Consider the following 19,522-nt stretch of genomic DNA (forward strand, 5'->3'; position numbering starts at 1 on the left):
TAATTGATCAGCTCTGATCGCCACCAGCTCATTGGTGGAGCTGAATAATAATCACTTTGGTCTCCACTTACAGATTAAAGTCTTGCTCCATCACCAGATTAAAGCAATAAATCCCAGCAGAGGATGTTTGACACCGAGACTGAGGCTGGTAGTACCGCCACACGGCCACCAGACGGCGCTCTACCCCGAACCTTTCAGTGAACCTTAAAACAGAAACTGGAGGATATGGATATTTGTTTGAGCTGCAAACTGAGATCAATAGTAAAGTAGCTGTTCGGTTGCAGATAGTGTGTACATTAGTTTCTCTTTGTGTGCTGCTGCAACGTGAGGCAACACACGCACACACGCACGCACACACACACACACACACACACACAAACACACACACACACACGCGCGCTCGCGCACACACGCACGCACACACACACACACACACTTTCACATGTGCATAGAGAGCATTATTGTTTTCTAAAGCTCTAAAGCTGGAAAGCTGCTTTCAGCTCTGACTGGGAATGAAAGAGAATAAGCAGAAGTGGGAAAAAAGAGACGAATCGTGAAGAAACCAATAAATCAACTTGTCATGAAAGGCCGTTCTGCTTCCCCAGCTGCTCATTACCGGATAAAACAGCAATTTAACTGAGAGTGAACACTGACAATAACCACACAGTGTCGTTTCTTCCTGAGTAGGATCGACTCATTCCAGTGCTTTTTGATGTCTTAATTCACTAAATGACTTTTCTCCCTTCAAACTACTGGAAACCCCCCAAAGTTATCTCAAAATATTCATGCAGAGATTTTTAAAAGTTACAAGCTTCTTTTGCATTCGACTACAGGAAAACGCTAACGAGATAAAAAGCAGGTTTCAGCACATTCAGAAATTCAGCAGTTATATCGCGATAACGATTATTTTAGTAATCGATTATTCTGATGATTAATCGGATGAAAAACTCACACATTATGCAGTTTTCATTTCACCACTTAAACCTTCGTTTTCCAGTGTTAGAAATATATCAAGAGAAAACAAATAATTAAATTTATTTTTTAAATGAAGAAATTAAGATTTTATTGCCTAAAATGGAGAAACTGATATCTGCAGCTAAAAACACATCAATTATCAACATGTGAAAAACTTCAGTTGATCCCACATCATAATCCTGCAAATCTAAAATTATTCCTAAATTTATCCTATTAAATGCAGAGTTCCACTTTCAGTCATAATATTTATAACAGCAGAATTTTAATCACAGGATTTTTAAATCTTAGATGAAACCTGTATATATTTTTGTACAGTTTTGATTCATTTGCTGTTCAGAATGTTTGTTTTTTTCAACAAAATGCTGTTTATGTGAGTTTGTATGATGCAGTTAGCGATTAATCAATTATTAAATTAGTTGACCCTTATTTCAATGATCGATTAATCATGATTAATTGATTCAGTCAAATACTTCAATGCAAATGTTCTCTGAAAAAAGCTTTCCTTGCATTGAAAACCTCCATTCAGAATTGCATGTTGCGTGTTTAGCTGCACCAGACGGCCGTCGGCGGCTCACCTGTCCGCTTTCCAACTACTTTAAAAAAACCAAAAGACCAAAACACACCTGGAGCTGCAGGGCAGAGCTGGCAGCCACGTTTTCACACCCATTATGCATCACAACAGATAGAGCAGCTGGATAAGCAGCCAGCACAAACACCACTGACTCACAGCCCCAGTTTGACCAGTGAGAAGAACTGGGTTTGCTTTTCACACTGTGGTGGAAGCGTCACGCAGCCGAGCCAACAGATGGAGCGAATGATGACGATGGGGAGATGAAGATGGTTCAAGGGTGAGGTGGTTAGACACCGAAGTGTTAAAAATAAAAAAATCATCCAGCAAAGAGAAGAGAAACCATGTGTGCCGCTCGGACAAAGTTTTGATAAAATACTGATGCTGGACAACTATTAGCACGGCTGCACCGATCCACTTTTTACACTTTCGATGCCGATATCTGAGGTTTCAACAACGATCTGATGCAGAAAAACTGCACCAAATCTGCTTAAAATGTTCCTTTTTTTAAACACAGACATACATTTGATAGCTCACTTAAACACACAATCAGCTTCACAAGCTACAAACATTAAAAACAACTTTAATTAGTTCAGTTGGGAGTGGAACAGTCAAAGTAACAGAAACAATAAAACTGAGAAAATCAAAAGGTTCACTTCCTAATATGTAAAAATAAACTACCACAAATGGTTCAGAAAGTACAGTTAGAAATTCTGGATATAACGTAAAATAAATAATAAAGCTCGGAGCACAGATCATAGAACTAGACAGACTAGATCTAAGATCTCAGATTTTAGCTCCAGTCTGCCCACAAACCTCCGACTCGGTTTGGTTGAGGTGAACTCTGGTTCTGCTTGAGTGCATATCTGAATACCAATCGGACCAGACACAGCTCCAAAAGCAGGAAGTGGACTACAGCGCAGGGCATTCTGGGTAAATACAACCAAAACAAAGGTTAGCGCTAGGTTAGCGCTAGGTTAGCACTAGCGAGAGAAATGCCTCATGGATTTTTACCAAAAATGAGAGAGAAATCCCACAATCACAAAAACCATTTTTACATTTGGTGAAGAAGGAAGTTGCCTCACTGTCTTCTGAGGTTTTTGTGTCGTTTCCTTCAGTGGTTCTTGGTGCAGCACCCCCACAGGCCAGGAGGGGAACAGGTTTTTAAAAGCAGTTCAAAATGAAACAAATGTTTCAATTTTGTTCCTAAATCAAATGGAGTGAGAGGAACTGTCAGGCTAAATGCCAACCGGGTCGACGTTCTGTGTTCCAGCATCACAGATATTAGCATGTAGAGTTTATTAAATGCTGCAAATTGAACATGGAACCGGAACTGCATGTTGGTCGACTAAAACCAGAATGAACAAACAATGCAAGTCCAATTTTAAAAAATGTGATTTATTTTGTTTTAGCAACAACAAACAATATTTAACCATAATATTGTAATAAGATTGTTGCTCAAACATGTTTTCCTCCATCTGTGCCATTTATCTGCTGTGAAAATGTGTCTTTTGCTCTTAGATTAAACGGATTTCCTGGACAATAAATAAGGAAAGAAAACAGAAAACCATAAAGAATATCACACGTCTGCCAAATGATGCTGTGCCAACAGAAAGATCACAACAGAGCCATCAGCTGTCTGAGACTCAGGTGATGTGTGTGTGTATGTGTGTGTGTGTGTGTGTGTGTGTGTGTGTGTGTGTGTGTGTGTGTGTGTGTGTGTGTGTGTGTGTGTGTGTGTGTGAGATTGAGTGATTTAGGACCGAATTATCCTGATCGGATATCGGATCAGCGTCTCTGCAGAGGCGATCAGTTTCACACGTCGCGCAGCATGCGACCTGCGATGCATTTAGCTCGTAATTTAATGTCCAACCTGTGGCCTGGGGGCCATTTGTGGTCCTTAAAATGATTTTGCTTGGTCCCTGACCTCAAGCTAAAGAACCGTAAAACCAACCAAATGCACTGTAAAAACACAAAACCTTACCGGCTATTTTAACTTAAAAGTAACTTAAAAGTAACTTTTCAGCAAGAAACAAAAGTTTGTTTTAAGTCAGTAATTCCTTAATATTGATGAAAAAGTCTTAATTCATCTGGCAGATTAATTCATTAATAAAAGTTATTATAATTAATCCACCAGAGGAACCAGTATGTTTCCATCAATATTAAAGAATTATTTACGTAACTTATGGAAGTTCCTTGTTAGTTAGTTTTGTCTGTACTAGAAGCTAAACCAAAACTGTTTGGTAACATTTTGTGTTTTTTAGTGTAGAAAACAACTGATGACAAAAAACATTTCATTTCCTGTTTCGCTTCTTTAAACAGCCAAGAAATCCTTGGATCTTTAATGATAAATATATTTTATATAGAAAAAATTTAAACATTTTTGCATTTTTAAATAAATAAATTTGGTGGTCCTCCAGGAGTTTAAATTATTCACCTAATGGCCAGTGGATCGCTCTACTGAGAGAAATATACATTATAAAATGACAAAGAGCAACAGCTATTAATTCTGATAAATAACTAATATTACAAATTGTTAGAAAAATATTATCTGTCATGCATTTTACATTTTTGATAAAGAGTTCAGCAGTAATTTTATCTGCTTAATTAAATAAAAGTCCTATAAATTGCATAAAAAAGATAAATTTTGTGGTTCTGCTATAATAAATATTATGACTGGAGGTTGAACTCTGCAGCAGGAGGATAAATCTGGGAATAACTTTAGATTTGCCGTGGCAGTATTATGCTGTGGGATGCCACTAGTTGCCAGTGTTTCAGAGCTAAAGTTGGGAGGAATGTGTGTAAAGTTGCCATCAGTTTGTTTTTGTCTGTATTGTTTACTTTGCATAAAAATAAAAATTACAGAATCAAAAAATGTGCCCGCAGTAATCCCTGTTCAACCCACAGGGGGCAGCACTGAGACAGTTTTGCTCCAAATTTCCACTAAAAAGTCACAATTTGAACAGTAAAATAAAGACAGTTCATCTGAAAAACAAATGAACTAATCTGTTCATAAATTTTGGATTTATAAATGGATAATTGATGCAGACATTTCATTTCTGCATCATTTCCCTGTTTTTTCCCTGTTTGTGTGTTTTGTCCTACCTTAACGTAGTCGACAGCAGCATCCAGGGCGGCGACAGGATCCCTGGGAAACACAGACAGAGAGAGAGTCCGGTTCAGAGAAAACATCCCGACCTGTCAGACCCGCAGGCTCACTTCAGGTGACTCTATCTGGTGCTGATGTTGCTCCTTTTACTGCGGCTGATGCCCGAAACGTTTTCACAGCTGTTCTACGAGTCCATGCATGTCCAAACCTGATCAGGAAAACCCAAAACTGCAAAGCTTTTCTGTAAACTTCCAGAGAAAAGAAACCAGAAACCGTCTGGGCTGAAGTGGAGCTTACAGTGGAGTCGGCTCTCTGGTCCGACCTCCTTTCTCTCCTCCCCCACCGGGACACGCATCACAGCCGCACGCCCACGGCTCGGACGCCGCTGGCGCTTCACACAGGGGTCACAGCTCACAAACACACTGCAGCTTCACTGGAGTTTTCATCCACAAACTGCATGAAAAACTAACATTTAGCTGCAGTTTTATCACTTTAAATCACTGCAACAACACAATGTATTAATGGTGGAGCAAATACTGAAATTACTGCTGTCATAATTACAAATTTTATAAAAGTTATGGCCATAAACAATAATATTGTTGTTTTGAGTTTATTTTAAAGTAGTGTAATGCTAATAATAATAATACACATCATCAAAGACCAATAAACTAATAAACATTTAACTGGACGACATTTTAAATATCCAAAATAAAGAAACCAAAACAACATAAACAACAAACAAAATGAACTAAACAAAACTGTTCTAGTTGAGACCAAAACACCAGAATGAAAACTTTCATCATCCAGTGAGAAGAGAGAAAAACAATAAATACATTTTTAATTTATTAATTGATTAAGTGATTCATTGCTTGTTGCGATTGGCTTACATGAAATAAGACAAAACGAACTTACTTCAGCTTATTTTACGTCAACAGCTCTTTAAAGCCGATTCACTGCCAGACTATTTCTTAACTCATAACTAGGGCTGGAAAAATAAATCAATAACAACATATATTGTGATAATCAATATCAGTAGACAATACATCTGATGAAATACTCACTGAACTCCAGAACCGCAAACGAAGGTCTTTAGCTGCTAAACCTCTCAGCTAGCAAAGCAAAGTTGGTGGAATCAACCAACTCACTCATTCTTCGGTTACCTAGCAACTCACTCATTCTTCGGTTACCTAGCAACTCGCTCATTCTTCGGTTACCTAGCAACAACCTGCTGAGTGACCTGCGCAGCAGCAGTTTAAGGTTTTGCTATCAGGTCTTATAAATGCTCAGTGGAGTGAAAACTGTAAATGAAACAGGAAAAGTTTGACCACCAGATGGCAGTGTTAAAACAAAAACCTGATAAATAATTATCAATATCGACAATCAGTGATAGAATCTGATATGAAGCTGGTTGTGGTGAAACATTTTTCCGATGTCAGGAGTGAAATAATCTGCCAGATGAATTACTAGTTTTCCATGAATATTAAGAAGTTATTTCCTTAAAGTAACTTCTGGAAGTTACTTGTGAATTATTTCTCATTTCAAATTTACTGCACTATTTGCAGTAGAAAATAAACTTAAATCTCTTGGTGAGATTTTGAGATTAAAATAACTTCCTGGTGCATTTTGCTCATATTTGTTCTTGACAGTAGAAACATTTCAGCCTGTTTGAACGTATTTGGAGCATTTCTGCAGCTTTCTCTACTGGAGACTTCAAGCGGCTCAGTGAACGTCGTAATCAGCTCAAACTGCGAAGGTTGCTAGTTCAGATCCCCTCGGCTTGGAGGCTGTTCCCACGGGAATATTAGCACAGCTCATTTCTTACCAAACCAGATATGTTTATCTGCCAGCCCCTCTTAGTTTTAAAATAGCTGCACATAATGAGCAGGATTTAGCACAGAGGGGCCCATTCACTGCAGACTGTAGCCGTTTATTCAAGCAGCTTTCAAGATCTGCACCAAGAGATGAGGAAGCTGATCCTGCTGCAGGTCCAGAGACCAGAGCGTGTCCCGACACGCCCTGCAGCATATCAGCAGAAACACAGCGCCGGCCCCTGAGCCCGGGCCGCGCCGGGCTCAGGGGCCGGTTTTGGTGAAATAAACAATATTATTGTGGTTTTGGTGATCGTCTGCCAAAACGTCCTGCAAGATCGCTGGAGGTTGGAAATGCTGATTTTCTTGCAGCAGTTTGCAAAAGCATCCATACACCTCAACACTTTTGTTCAGATTTTGTCACAGTATAACCATAAACAAAGTATTTTATTGGGTTTTTATAAAGCAACATTTGGTTGTGAAGTGGAAGGAAATTAATGTGACGCAAAGTGTGGCTTGGATTTTTATTCAGGTTTCCTGAGTCAATCCTTCCTACAACTACAAATCATCAGAATTGCTGCTGAACTTCTTTAAAGCCACAAAATGTAATTTTTATTTCAAACTTTTTTTATTATTTAAACAGAATCTGTTAAAACTGTCACCAAGTCGTGAAAATATTCCATAAGACAGATAATCAGGAAAAAATGAATTTACTTCCTCCCCGAGGAATTCGCAAAACCAAACCAATCAGAGCCAGGAGGGTCACAGCGCTGTCAATCACCCTTGTGTATGTGCTGCTAAATGTGTTGCTAAAAAGCTCTGTTAGGCTTCCGTTTGAGGTTGTTTCACCCATATTTCAAATCGTTTTCTCCAGGGTTGGAGGATATTTTTAGTTCCGGTTCCTGCAGCCGTCAGCGTTCATTGTGACGCTGTGACACGGCAGGTGTTTTTATCTCAGTAACAGTGAAGCGGTTGCCATAGTTACTTCAGATTGTCGTCTGATTGGTTTGTCACCATTTAAATTCTGACTATTGGATAAAAAATGCCACTTTCTGCAGACTTTTCATTCACCATTTATGCCTTTTTTTGATGTAATATCAGCAATAGTATGGTAATCCCTGATGTTATTGCTATAAACAATAATATTGTTATTTTGAGACCATTTTCAAGTATATAAATAAATGAACTAATTTCTAACATACATTAAAGACCAGAGGTGGGAGACATTTTAAATAAAACAACAGAAACAACAAATAAAATGAATAATAAAGTCTCGATGATTTATTGCTAATTACAGATGTTCTTTATTTCGTGGCGTCGCCGTTTGGGTGCCGCTCTGCTGGACTCCTGTGAGACCCGAAACCCTGACCACATCAACCAGCGTGACTGTCCCGTGGAAATCACCCTGGACAGACAACACCCACTGAAATCCCTGAAATCAATCTTCTCAAATGAGGGAACTTCCCTCCGTTGCCCCCACCGTTAACCCGAGGTGGGTATGAAAAATTATACTCAAGTCAGAGAAGAAACCAAGTCATCCAAAACCAAAATGACAATAAACCAAAGAAGGAACAAAAAAATAATAAAATCAGGCAAAAGAAAATTGTTTCCAAATCAGTTTGTTGAATAAATAATTGATAAAACTTTAACAGAAACTGCAGGTGTGAATCTTCGTTTTTCATTCAGTGGGTAGAAAATCCAGAAATTTTACTGAAGTCAAAGCAGAAATACTTTATGATAAAATTACTGAAGCAGAAATAAAAAAGTACAGTGCAGGAAAACACTTATAACATGTATTTTTCTTAAAAGTCACTCAAGTAATTGTAAGCAGTTAAAAGCCAGGTCTGGGTTTGAAAACATGGGGATATTCATAAGCAGCGCCACAATGAAACCGTTTTTCAGGTGAGTGATTTCCTCTGCAGAAGTTAAACTGTGTGTGAAATGGTTCAGCCAGGACTTTTCAGACTAGACAAACTGACCACTGCTATATCAGTATTTCTTTTTCGTGCTAAAAACAACAAGCGATGCTGAATTTTCTACGACCACAAGAACAATCGGCAGCAGCAGGAAGGAGCGACTGAACGAGCCGAGGCGAGGAAGAGGATGAAAATAAAGAGCAGGGCCTGGCTGCAGCATGAAGAGCTCACCGCAGTCTTTTTCTGGCTGCTGTTGTTCTTTGCCGCTCACCGCACTCAGCTTGACCACAGCTGGATTCAGGCTGGCAACAGCTGCATGCAGTACCCGCAGACGGCCTCTAGGGGTCAGCGGCTTTCCATTACACACATAAACACGACATCCTTCAAATAGGAGGCGGAGAATTTCTCTGAAACTTCATGACCAAGTTTCATTTACTTCACACAAGAAAAGACTTTGAGCCGTGAAAATTCAAGTATCAAACTTTTCCAGCACCAAACACTGCAAATAATAAAATAAAAACAAAAATCTGTTTCAATTCATTATTCTCATTTATTACTGTTATTAATAATGTCTTGTGATTGTATTCTTCAGCAGAGACAAGGTTTTGAAATCTGTCACTATCATAACACAAAATCTATTATTTTTCTCAATTTTCTAATGTAAATATCTTACTGAGTTCATTTGAAATAAGACAAAACCAAAATGCAAACAACATTTAGTTAGTCGTTGTTGGCTTCAGACATGTTGCCGACTTGCGTAAAAGTTGCGTGAAAATCCCAAATCTCTAATTCTACGTTGATCCAGTTTGACTTTAAGTGAACAGAAATTCAGATGTGAAGCTGAAACGATCTGGACGTCAGCTCAGATCTCTCTGTTTGTTCCTCCTGCTGTCCTGGTGGTCTGCCAGCTGCCCGCAGAGGTCAGGAGAAAAACAAACCGACCAATCAGGAGCCGGTGCACCATAAGGTCAGGGGTCACAGGTCAATCAGCAGCAGAGGAATGAAAGTCAAGACTGACGTATGGTTTTAATGGAAAAGCAAACTATGATTTGTTTCTTCAAGCTTTTCTAGACACACAAATATCTGGAGTTAATAGAAATTAACATGTAGAAAGGAAGCAGATGCTAAACCACAGGGGCGGATCTACAGGAGGACACCTGGGGGCCACCACCCCCAAAAATATCATGTCCTTAAAATCATACTTATGAAAACTATATCCTTCATATTAAATATGAATTCAGAAGAAATAGATATAATTATTTCTAATTCACGGTGGGTTGAATGAAACTTTTCTCTGCAGAAGTTTAACCAAAATATATTCAAAACCAATTCAAACTGACCGAGTAGAACAATTACACTTGAGTAAAAGTAACATGCTTTAAAACTAAAAGTACAAAACAGAGATTCAAACATTTGATCATGAAACTTGATTTAATAACTAGAAATGATTCCATCTGATGAGAAACGGAGAGAACTGTGAAAATTCTAGTATTTTAGGCTAAAATTTGGGAAATAACGCAAATAAAAACAATTGTTTCGTTGGGGACGTTCAGAAACTTCACTACCTGTTTAAACTGAGGCTAAAAACAAACCTGTGACTTTTATTAACTGAATAACTGAAACATTGATCAACATATTTAATGCGTATTGATGATTTTAGACAAAATGTGACGTTTATTGCTTGTTTCTGAATGTTGTTCCTGCTGTGAGTCACTCAAAGCTGAACTAAACTGTTTCAAGAACCTGCAGAGGCTGAACTCAACCGATCATTGCTCCGCATGTCAGCAGCGGCTCAAATGGATCCAGCGATGAAGAGAAAGCAGACAAAGAGTTCAGAGCGATCCGTGATCAAACCCGCCACACCCCGAGCGCCGGAGGCCGCGGCGCGCACGGAGCGCACGGAGCCGGCCCGTATCAGATTCAGAGAGCCGTAAACCGACCCGGCTCAGAGAGATGGGCGGCGTGATGAGGGGGATGAGGATCTGAAGGTTAGATAACGCCTCTCACCCCCAGGGCTCCGTTTACAACCCTCTGTATCTCCGTCCGGGTCTGAAGGATCTCCCCCCGTTTTACAGAGTTCACACAATTTTCTAGCATTTTGAAGGGAAGTTTTCAAACTGGAGGTGAAAACAGTTTAAACGAGCAGTTATGATGGATTATGACCAGCTATTCCTTCCACTTTACAATTATTACTGCTTTTATCACATAAAATAACAATGAAATAAAATTTATGAAAGCCTGTTGATGTGATGTGACAAAATATGAACAAGTTAATTTTTAGGTTTTCCAGTCATCCCTTTAAATAGAAAAGAATAAAATAATAGAATATCCTTTATTCATCTTTATGTAAAATTGACAAAAGTAATTCCAAATATAACTGAAGTAAATACATTATTAAAATATGTATTTATTTATGTTATAGATCAATATTTGTTCATCTATAATCTATAAATGAGAGAGCATAGATTTGGGTTTTAGAAATAATGGATCCCAGGTGAAAACATTCTTTGTTTTAATCATCAAATTATGAGACTGAGTAAAACCAGATGAATGATTTTTCAACTTCAATGTGTGTTTTATGGGTTATTTGGACAGAATATTCAACAAAAACCACAACTTGATGCTGAAAATATGAAACTATAAAAATATGTTGGTGCTTGTTCACCTGCAACTCTTTAAGTCGTCGCTGATATTCTGACCCAGCGAAGACGCGGCGGGCTGCAGGACGAGCCCATCAGGCACTGACGCGTTCCCGGAAAGCAACGCCTGCGTCTGATTGGTCTTCAGGTCCCATCTGTGGTTGCTCTGGCTGACGTTGGCTCCGCCTCTCCTGCGACGAGGCAGCGTCCCGTGCAGCGAGACCGACTGGTAGGCTGCAGCGGGAATCTGCTGACCTGCAGGGATGCTGCATGAAAGAAACAAGCAACTGAGATGATAAATTAGAGTTTGAGGGAATAAATGTATGAAGAAAGTGAGGATTACCAGGGGTTGGAGCCGTGGAGATCCATGGGGATGTTGAGTTTTCTGGGGGAGACGCCATGAGCAGAGCCAGGGCCTCCAGAGTGGGCGGAGTCTCCTCCCATAGTGTGATGATGTAGCGACCTGGGCAGACTGGCAAAACGCCCCTCAGCCATCATCCTCAACTCTGGAAAAGGCAGAAAAATTACAAGAAGCATGATTAATGTCAAAAAAACAAGTGAAAACATTCTGGTTGCGCTGGCAGATTATTATCAATCAATTGTATTTATAAAGAACCATTTATATTAAAATGCAGCTCAACGTGCTTCTAACAAGACATTAGAAATGAAATTATCTGCCAGTGGACCAAGTACTTTTTAATAACTATTAAGAAATTACTGACTTAAAACAACCTCCTATTCATCTGTTGCAGAGTGAGACCTCACCGCCATCCGGAGGGCGAGAAGCTGCTCGCTAACGATGACTGGCACTAGCTTTAGCTGTTCACTTAACAACTTAATGCACTAAACCTTAAAAAGTATTTGTGCTGCATAAAAGAAAAAGGAACCAACTGCTACTGATTGTCAACACTACGACAACTAGATAAAGTCAGGAAAAAGTTTTAATAGCAATAGGGAAAAGGAAGTAGCTCAGCTATGCTAACTTGACTATGACAAATGTAAAAGTAGATGTGTTGTGGAATGCTGTGTGTTTCAGTTAAAAAATAAAAAACGGGCGACCAGCACACCAACAGGTCATCAGCAGAGCAGGCGACAGCTAATCGACCGCCACTGTGTTAGCTTAGCTAATAGCAGAGCTAATAGCAGAGCTAATAGCAGCGGTAGCTAATCCACCACAGCGGCCACTTATTCATAATCACAAAATAATCATCAAGCTTGTTAACTGTTACGTACTGAATGTTGCGTTGTTTTTGTGGGGAATGTTTGACTGTTTCTGATCCTGTTACACCAGCAGAGCTGTTGGCAACGGGCCTGCGCGGGAAAACACTCGGTCATCGAGAAACGACGAATACGAAAGAGGTTTGAGTTTTTCTTCCATGGTTTTTCCTTGGCTGTGGCATCAGTAACACCCACATCTCCAGGTTTCATTTAGTTAACAGTTGTTGTAAGTTTTGCTTTAATTCAGATGCACTAAGATACTTGACCTGCAAATTAGCCAAAACTTCCTCTGTGCCATTGTGTTTTTCTGAGTCAACGCACAAAAACAGTGTCGGAGACAACAGTTACCACACCCAGAGACACCAAACTGGGATTATCTGTCAGGCGACCACAATGCCAACCAACAGTCATCATTATCTATCTGTAATTACAAGAACACAAGGCGTTTAAATACTACATGTCACGCCTGAAGGACAGAGTTTATGTTTTAATTATGTGTCCAAACACTCAGCAACATAAATAATTACTATTTTAGTGAATTCAGACTAAATCTAACGGTGATATTTTCTAAATGGAGAAGCCTCTGGAGGTCGGGGTCTCAGCGAGGGTCAAGAGATTTTTGTATTTTTTATTTTCAAAGTTACGTCTTTAAAACACATTTACATTAATGTGAGTAAAAGTTTGATCACTCTGATGCATTTTTTGTCACTATTTATAGTGGGCCATCATATTCTATTAAAAATGTATGCTTAAAATTAAAATGGTAAATACACAGTAACTAACAATTGTTCTAGTAATCAATTATTCTGATGATTAATTGATTAATCAGAGAAAAAGATTTTTCAATTAACCACTTTTTATTGAGTGTTAGAAATACATCAAAATAAGGAAATACCTCGAGTTGTTTTAGGTGAAACATATTTACAGAAAATGTTTTCTTTCCACCTTATATGCAAAATGTTTTTATATTTTAAACAGTTTTGGTTTAATTGATGATTAATCAATTCCAATGATTGATTGGATTAATTGTGTTTAATCAGATGAATCGTTTCAGCCTTAGAGGAGTTTTATGGATTAGGATTAGGATGTGAAGCGCTCCAGCAGGTTTGTGATTACATTAGAAATACTTCACAACCGATTCGTATCCAAATCTGACAGGATGGAAAAATATGAAGCAAACCGCTTCAGCTTCCCTCCCTGCGACTTTATTTTGTGTTGATGAAGTAAGCTGTCATCTGCTGGCCCAAAAACACACAGAGATGAAAAAGACGGATCGATGTGCGCTGCTGGGAAAACACAGGAAAGGTTCTTTCCCCATTTTCCTGCCATGTGAGGATGTATCATCTGCTCTGAATCACTCTGCATGCAGCACTTAGTCACATCATACAAACTAAAATAACAGAAAAACCAGAGCTGGATGTTCTCAGTTCTGATCAAAACCAGCGTGTTTGTATTTATCGTTTATTGTGATAAATTTCTTGTCATGATCTAAATGTTGTCAATAAATTCAATAACATGATGTTTATTGTCAGGATTGTCAGTTTTGTTATTTTCTCCAGTAATTTGTTCATTGAGTGAATCAATAAATTTGAAAGTATTCATTCTGGAAATATTCTCCAGGTGTTAGAAGGCTGACTTTGCAACCGTCTTTATGTGACTCTGCAGATTCAGATCCGAGTCCATCACTACAGATTTCACACTGAAAAAACACAAAATCTTCCCAAGTTGCCTTTAGTTTCTAATGCAAATGTATCAGTTCATTTGAAATAAGAAAACTAACAATAGCAGCTTGTTTAAGTCAATAGATCCTTAAAACTGATGAATGAGTTCTAATTGCATCGGCAGATTATTTCACTTATTATCTTAAAATAATCTGCCAGTGAAACTATTAACTTTTTAATCAACACTAGGGAATTATTTGCATAAAACAAGTTTCTACTTATTGCTGAAAAGTTACTTGTAAATTAGTTTTGTCTAGTTTAAATGCAATAACAGAATTGCACCAGAAACTAGACCAAAAATATTTGGTAACATTTTGTGTCTAATTGGCATCAAGTGAAAACCGATAATATAAAGTTATTTCAGACAATTTACTGGGAGATCATATAAGAACTGAGGAAGAACCGACTTTCACTTTTGCCAAACAGAAGCGTTTTCTTCTTCTTTTTTTTAAATATAAAGTTTTAACTTGCATAGCAAAACTTGAACAAGTGGATAATTTAGTAGGAACTAAAAGTAGCATCATTTATGACAGGCTGGAGTTTAACTGATGATGTTTGATATGGATGAACAGACATGGAACTGGGATTCCTCAGCCAGCTGTGAAACATCTGTATAAAAAACAGTGGGGGGTCTCAGTGTCGTCGGCTCTTGCAGATGAATGTCAATGAAAATGCAAATGCAGCTTTAAGGGAATCAACAGCCGGCCGGGCCGGACCGGACTGCACCGAACTGGACCGGACCGGACCGGACCGCTCAGCGCTGAGCAGAGAGACGTTTATCTGAGGAACGCCGGACCAGGCAGAATGTGGATTCCTGCAGAACGACCACAACACCCATTATACGACCCTGAGGGATTCAGCTCTGTGTGTGTGTGTGTGTGTGTGTGTGTGTGTGTGTGTGTGTGTGTGTGTGTGTGTGTGTGTGTGTGTGTGTGTGTGTGTGTGTGTGTGTGTGTGTGTGTGTGTGTGTGTGTGTGTGTGTGTGTGTGTGTGTGTGATACTGACCATCTGCCAGACACACAACCTCCCCTGTTGTGTGTAAAGAGTCAAATCTCATCCATATAAGTGACAAACTCTTCATTGTTTAGCATAAAGTATTCAGGCAACAGGAAGTTATTTTATATAAAATATGAGAAGAAAATTCCAGGTTGATGGAAACAGAAGAATCCATCAAAAAAATGATGAAAGTCAACAAATTTCTGGAATTACTCTCAAAATTTCTGAGTTTCTTTCTAGTAAATTTTCCACTTTAAAACTGAGGAAAGTTTTTTTTTTCTAGAAAATGTGTTGAAAAATCTCAAAATTTATTGGTGGAAATGTATTTAAACTTTTTCCTTCATGCATATTTTACCTAAATGTCTCTGATGCACTGATGTGTATTTTAAGATGCCTGTTTACTTCTAGTGATGTCAGTCATATTAAGAGAGGTGGGAAATTTGACTCAAATGCTTCATAATAAAATGACTCAAGTAAAAAGTACATCATAGCAAAAGTACTCTATAATTTTTTTTTCCAAAAAACTTACTGAAGTGAATGTAACTCGTCCCTCTCTCTCCCTCTTTATCCGTCTGTCATTTATTTCAGTCAGTCGTATTTCAGACGCTGCTCTCTGTTTCTGACCTCATCTATCTTTCTCTTTCAGTGAAGCGTCAACCAGACGCTTCACTCAACACCAGACAAACTGCAGGGCTGCAGAACCGACCCGACGTTTCATAGTAGAAATTAGAGCAGAGACTTTAATGCGTATATTTAGGGCAAGTAAGTATGAGCTATTTTGGTAAATTATTGGTTTGTTTTATTGTTTCTTTTTGTTTGTAAAGTTGTAAATAAAGTCAATCTGATCAAAGTCAAATTTTGATCATTTCATCATGTTGACAGTTTCAATGTAATTACTGTATTTTCAGGACTATAAGTCGCAGTTTTTTTTCATATTTTGGCCAGGGGTGCGACTTATAACCTGGAAAATACGGTAATCTTTTTTATGCAATGACATTTTTAAACTAAATTTCTCTTAAAACTTGTTAATTTTCCAAAAATAAATTACTATTTAATACCTCCTACATCTCCTGGGCGGCCATCTTGTTTTAGAAACATGCATTTAGTTGAACTTTGAATTCAGGTCAACTCCTGGCCCTAATGCAAAGGTTCCAGCCTTTGTTTCTGGTACGTCCGTAAATCTGACGCAGAGGCGACATCTGCGATCAACAACAAACTGCTGGTGGTTAATTTCTGGTTTATAAAAACGACATGAAGAGACGAAGGAGAAGCTTATTGTTGTGCTAAAAGGAGTTAGCCTGTCAGTGAAACTGTTCAAACCTAAATTAGCATCTTAATGCTAACATACAGCAGCAGCACAGCCGCTAACGCTAATGCTAGCATCCAGACTCCATGTTTCTTTGCACCAATCTGATGGTTTAATAACCTAAATTACAGATTCAAAACAATCAGTATCTCTGCTGTGGAGCTCAGATCGTCTACATTGTATATTCAATAATTTAGCAGCAAAAAAAAAAAGATTTTCTAATTGAAAATGTGTCTAATTTTGTACATAGTTATTGATTAAATGCCACTCTGATTAAAACATAACTAAAAGTACATTATTTCTAAAATTTTTATTAATTCCTTAAACTTTTTATAGTTTGTTTTTACTCAGAATAAATCCAAATTATTTGTTATATTTATTCACATAAAATTGCAAACTTTGTATTAAAGCTTGTAGGAGCAACGAAGGTTTTAGTTTGTGCACTAAACATGTACAAGTCATCATAAATTCAAGGTTACAATTCAAATAGCTCAGCAGAGTTTGAGTTTATTTCAGCTATATTTTCTCTTTTAATTTGCCTCAAATGCTGCGTCTGACATGAACCCAGTGATGATAAATCCTCCCAGTTATGAGTTATGTGTTTTCATGTGTCAGATCACTGAGCAGACCTTCATATCCAAGAGTGGTGATGCTGCAGAACGGCTGACATCAGCGCTCTGCTGTGGACGACCTTCGACCCTCTGCCTCTGCTGCAGCTAAATTTAAAACTTTTAGTAATTTTTCTAAATTAACTTTTCATCTTGCAAGGTCGGTTCCAAGGCTCTTAAAATCTGTATAAATTAATGAGAATAAAGATGTGTGGCACTGTAATATGATGAAAACGTCACATTTGTTAAAATAATAAAAGCTAAATCTAAGCAGACCAGGAGACATAAAGGCAGCAGGAATCTTCTCCCTATTTCTTTGTATTTTTATGGAAATGTTGTGCAGTTTTGTCACATTTCTTTCAGTTTTATTCCAAACAGCCAGAATGCAAAGTTGGTCTTGACAAACATTTTCCTGTTTTTCTCAACGTTTTAATTTGGACTTTTTATTTCAGGATGTTTTCAAACCAGGAAGGTCATTTGGTCCGAACCAAAAGCAGGTTTTATTTTTTTTGTTTGCTGCTGTTTGTTTTCACATTAAATTTCTTTTTTTTTACAAACGAATTAAGTTATGTAAACGCAGTTACAGTTATCGGTTGTTATGACAACACTTTTACAGCAGATATTACCGGTCTTTACTTTCAAAAGAAACTTTTGTTAAAGTTGACCTATTATGCTCCCTTAGACATGTCAGGATAGGTCTACGGCCTATACAAAACATGTTCCCTACATTTTTTTTTTACACACAATCATTCCTAGATAATGAGATATTAGTTTGCTTTAGGGCGTCTCGTCTCTTTAAATCCAAATAAGCTCCTGCTGGCCACGCCCCCTCACTCAAAGTTTACACTCACTGAAATGGATGCAAACAGAAGCATCTTTGAAAAGCAGAAGGGGAGCCTCCTGCACAACAAACAAGAACGCAGTAAGTGGTTTTTGGACGGTGACTCAACAACAAAAAACTTTTGACATTTCCAGCAGCCATTGTACAGCCCATACAGCAGTAAAACCAGCTGACCAGATGTGCTGGAGTTCTGGTAGGTAACGGGTAACCTCCCGATGTGTCTCAGCACATCGGGAGGTTTTAGAAACGGATCTTTTTCCAAACACCAAACCTCTGTTAGTTTTTTAAGCACTTGGTTTGTTTTTAGAAGTAGAAACCCAAATGGAAGTATAAAAACGCACTAAATGGGATTTTTGCTAAAGGTATTGCTACTTTGGTTTTTGGTTTTTCCCCAGCAGAGGAAAAATAAACTTCTGCAAATACGGCCTAATATCCCATATGTTGAGTTTCAGTTGTTTGACAAATATCAGTTAAATAAAGGATCTGCCTGACGAACTGTTTGTCTTTCACTGTTGCAGGAATTTATTTGCTTCACTAAAAAAATCCCAGCAGCATTACTAAAAACATCACAGAACCTCAAAACAGCCAAACTATCCCCTGAAGGAATGAATCAGTGTCTGTACAAAACAGACAGCTTAAGTCGCAATTATGTTCAAGTGTAAATACTTTCACATTCAAGTTTCGACATTAACCAAGTTGGGTTTTTTTTACTGCAGTTTCTTTCTGTAGAAATAGAAACAGAAACATCTTTCATTGTCCTGCAAAGAGGAATTACAGGTGCAACAGAAGTTTAAGAAAGTGTCAAAAATAATGTATGGAAAACAATATTAACAACAACAATAATTGTAGTAAGAATTTCAGTGATAGACTGAAATAATCTTCCATTGGAACAAATACTTTTTCATCAATATTAAGGAATTATTTACTTAAAACAAGTGCCTATCTCAAAAATGACTTAAGTTAGTTTTGTCTTATTTAGATAGTTGTAATAGAAGCTAAACCAAAAATATTTAATGGCATTTGTGTTTTTGCAGTGCATTCAGCACTTGTTTAGAGTCAGAAAATGGGACACTGCAGACCCCACACATCCTGGACACCAACTGTTCAGACCTTTACCTTTACCTTCAGGGTACCGCTTCCAAAAACCAAACAAGTACAAGGCAAGACCAAAACCTGCCTTTATGAAGTCATTTTTAAAAATATTCATTTTCTCTGACGTTTGTCCCAGAAAACTGGCATAAAACTAATCACAGCTGGAAGCAACAAGTGGATAAAATCAGAAGTTATTTTAGGAAAACCTGCAGCACCAAACCAATCACACGCCTCGCCTTGGCACTGGAGCAGCAGACAAAACATTCTGGGTCTTTGTTAGTGCTGGTGCTGAAGGCCTTGGGTTGGAAACACACACACACACACACACACACACACACACACACACACACACACACACACACACACACACACACCACAACACACACACACACACACACACACACACACACACACACACACACAGAGAGTCATGGCTGGGGAGATTAACAGGAAGAGGAAATGGCAGCATAAACATATAAACGAGAGGCGACCCGTTATAAAAGATTAGTGATAATAAAAAGTTCATCTCTCAAAACAAAACTTCTCTTCAACATCCAACTGATTTGAGTCCAGCGGCTCGATTGTCGGCGCCCGGCCCGAGTCTGCAGCTGACAGCAAAACACCAATCAGAGCTCAAGATGCACTTTCCTTAATCCACAAAGTGGCGCTTAGGAACCGTTTCCTTCTTCACATCAACCAGTTTCAGAGCCGCATGGCAACTAGTT

The 19,522-nt window shown here is 38.3% G+C and overlaps 1 protein-coding gene across 2 annotated transcripts in view; it reads right to left on the bottom strand.

Annotated features, from left to right (window-relative positions):
* bcar3 (BCAR3 adaptor protein, NSP family member) overlaps positions 1 to 19,522 on the bottom strand; it is a 69,803-nt gene that overhangs the window by 23,531 nt on the left and 26,750 nt on the right. For both annotated transcript variants that reach the window (XM_055046257.1, XM_055046266.1), the window contains 3 exons: positions 11,359 to 11,521; positions 11,042 to 11,281; positions 4,649 to 4,691 (listed from right to left, as the gene is read on the bottom strand). In XM_055046257.1, the coding sequence (XP_054902232.1) occupies positions 4,649 to 4,691; positions 11,042 to 11,281; positions 11,359 to 11,521 (446 nt within the window). The remainder of the gene's footprint in view (positions 1 to 4,648; positions 4,692 to 11,041; positions 11,282 to 11,358; positions 11,522 to 19,522) is intronic.

Source organism: Poeciliopsis prolifica, unplaced genomic scaffold, assembly GCF_027474105.1.
Source record: "Poeciliopsis prolifica strain line A6 unplaced genomic scaffold, Auburn_PproV2 SCAFFOLD002, whole genome shotgun sequence".
Lineage (NCBI taxonomy): Eukaryota > Metazoa > Chordata > Actinopteri > Cyprinodontiformes > Poeciliidae > Poeciliopsis > Poeciliopsis prolifica.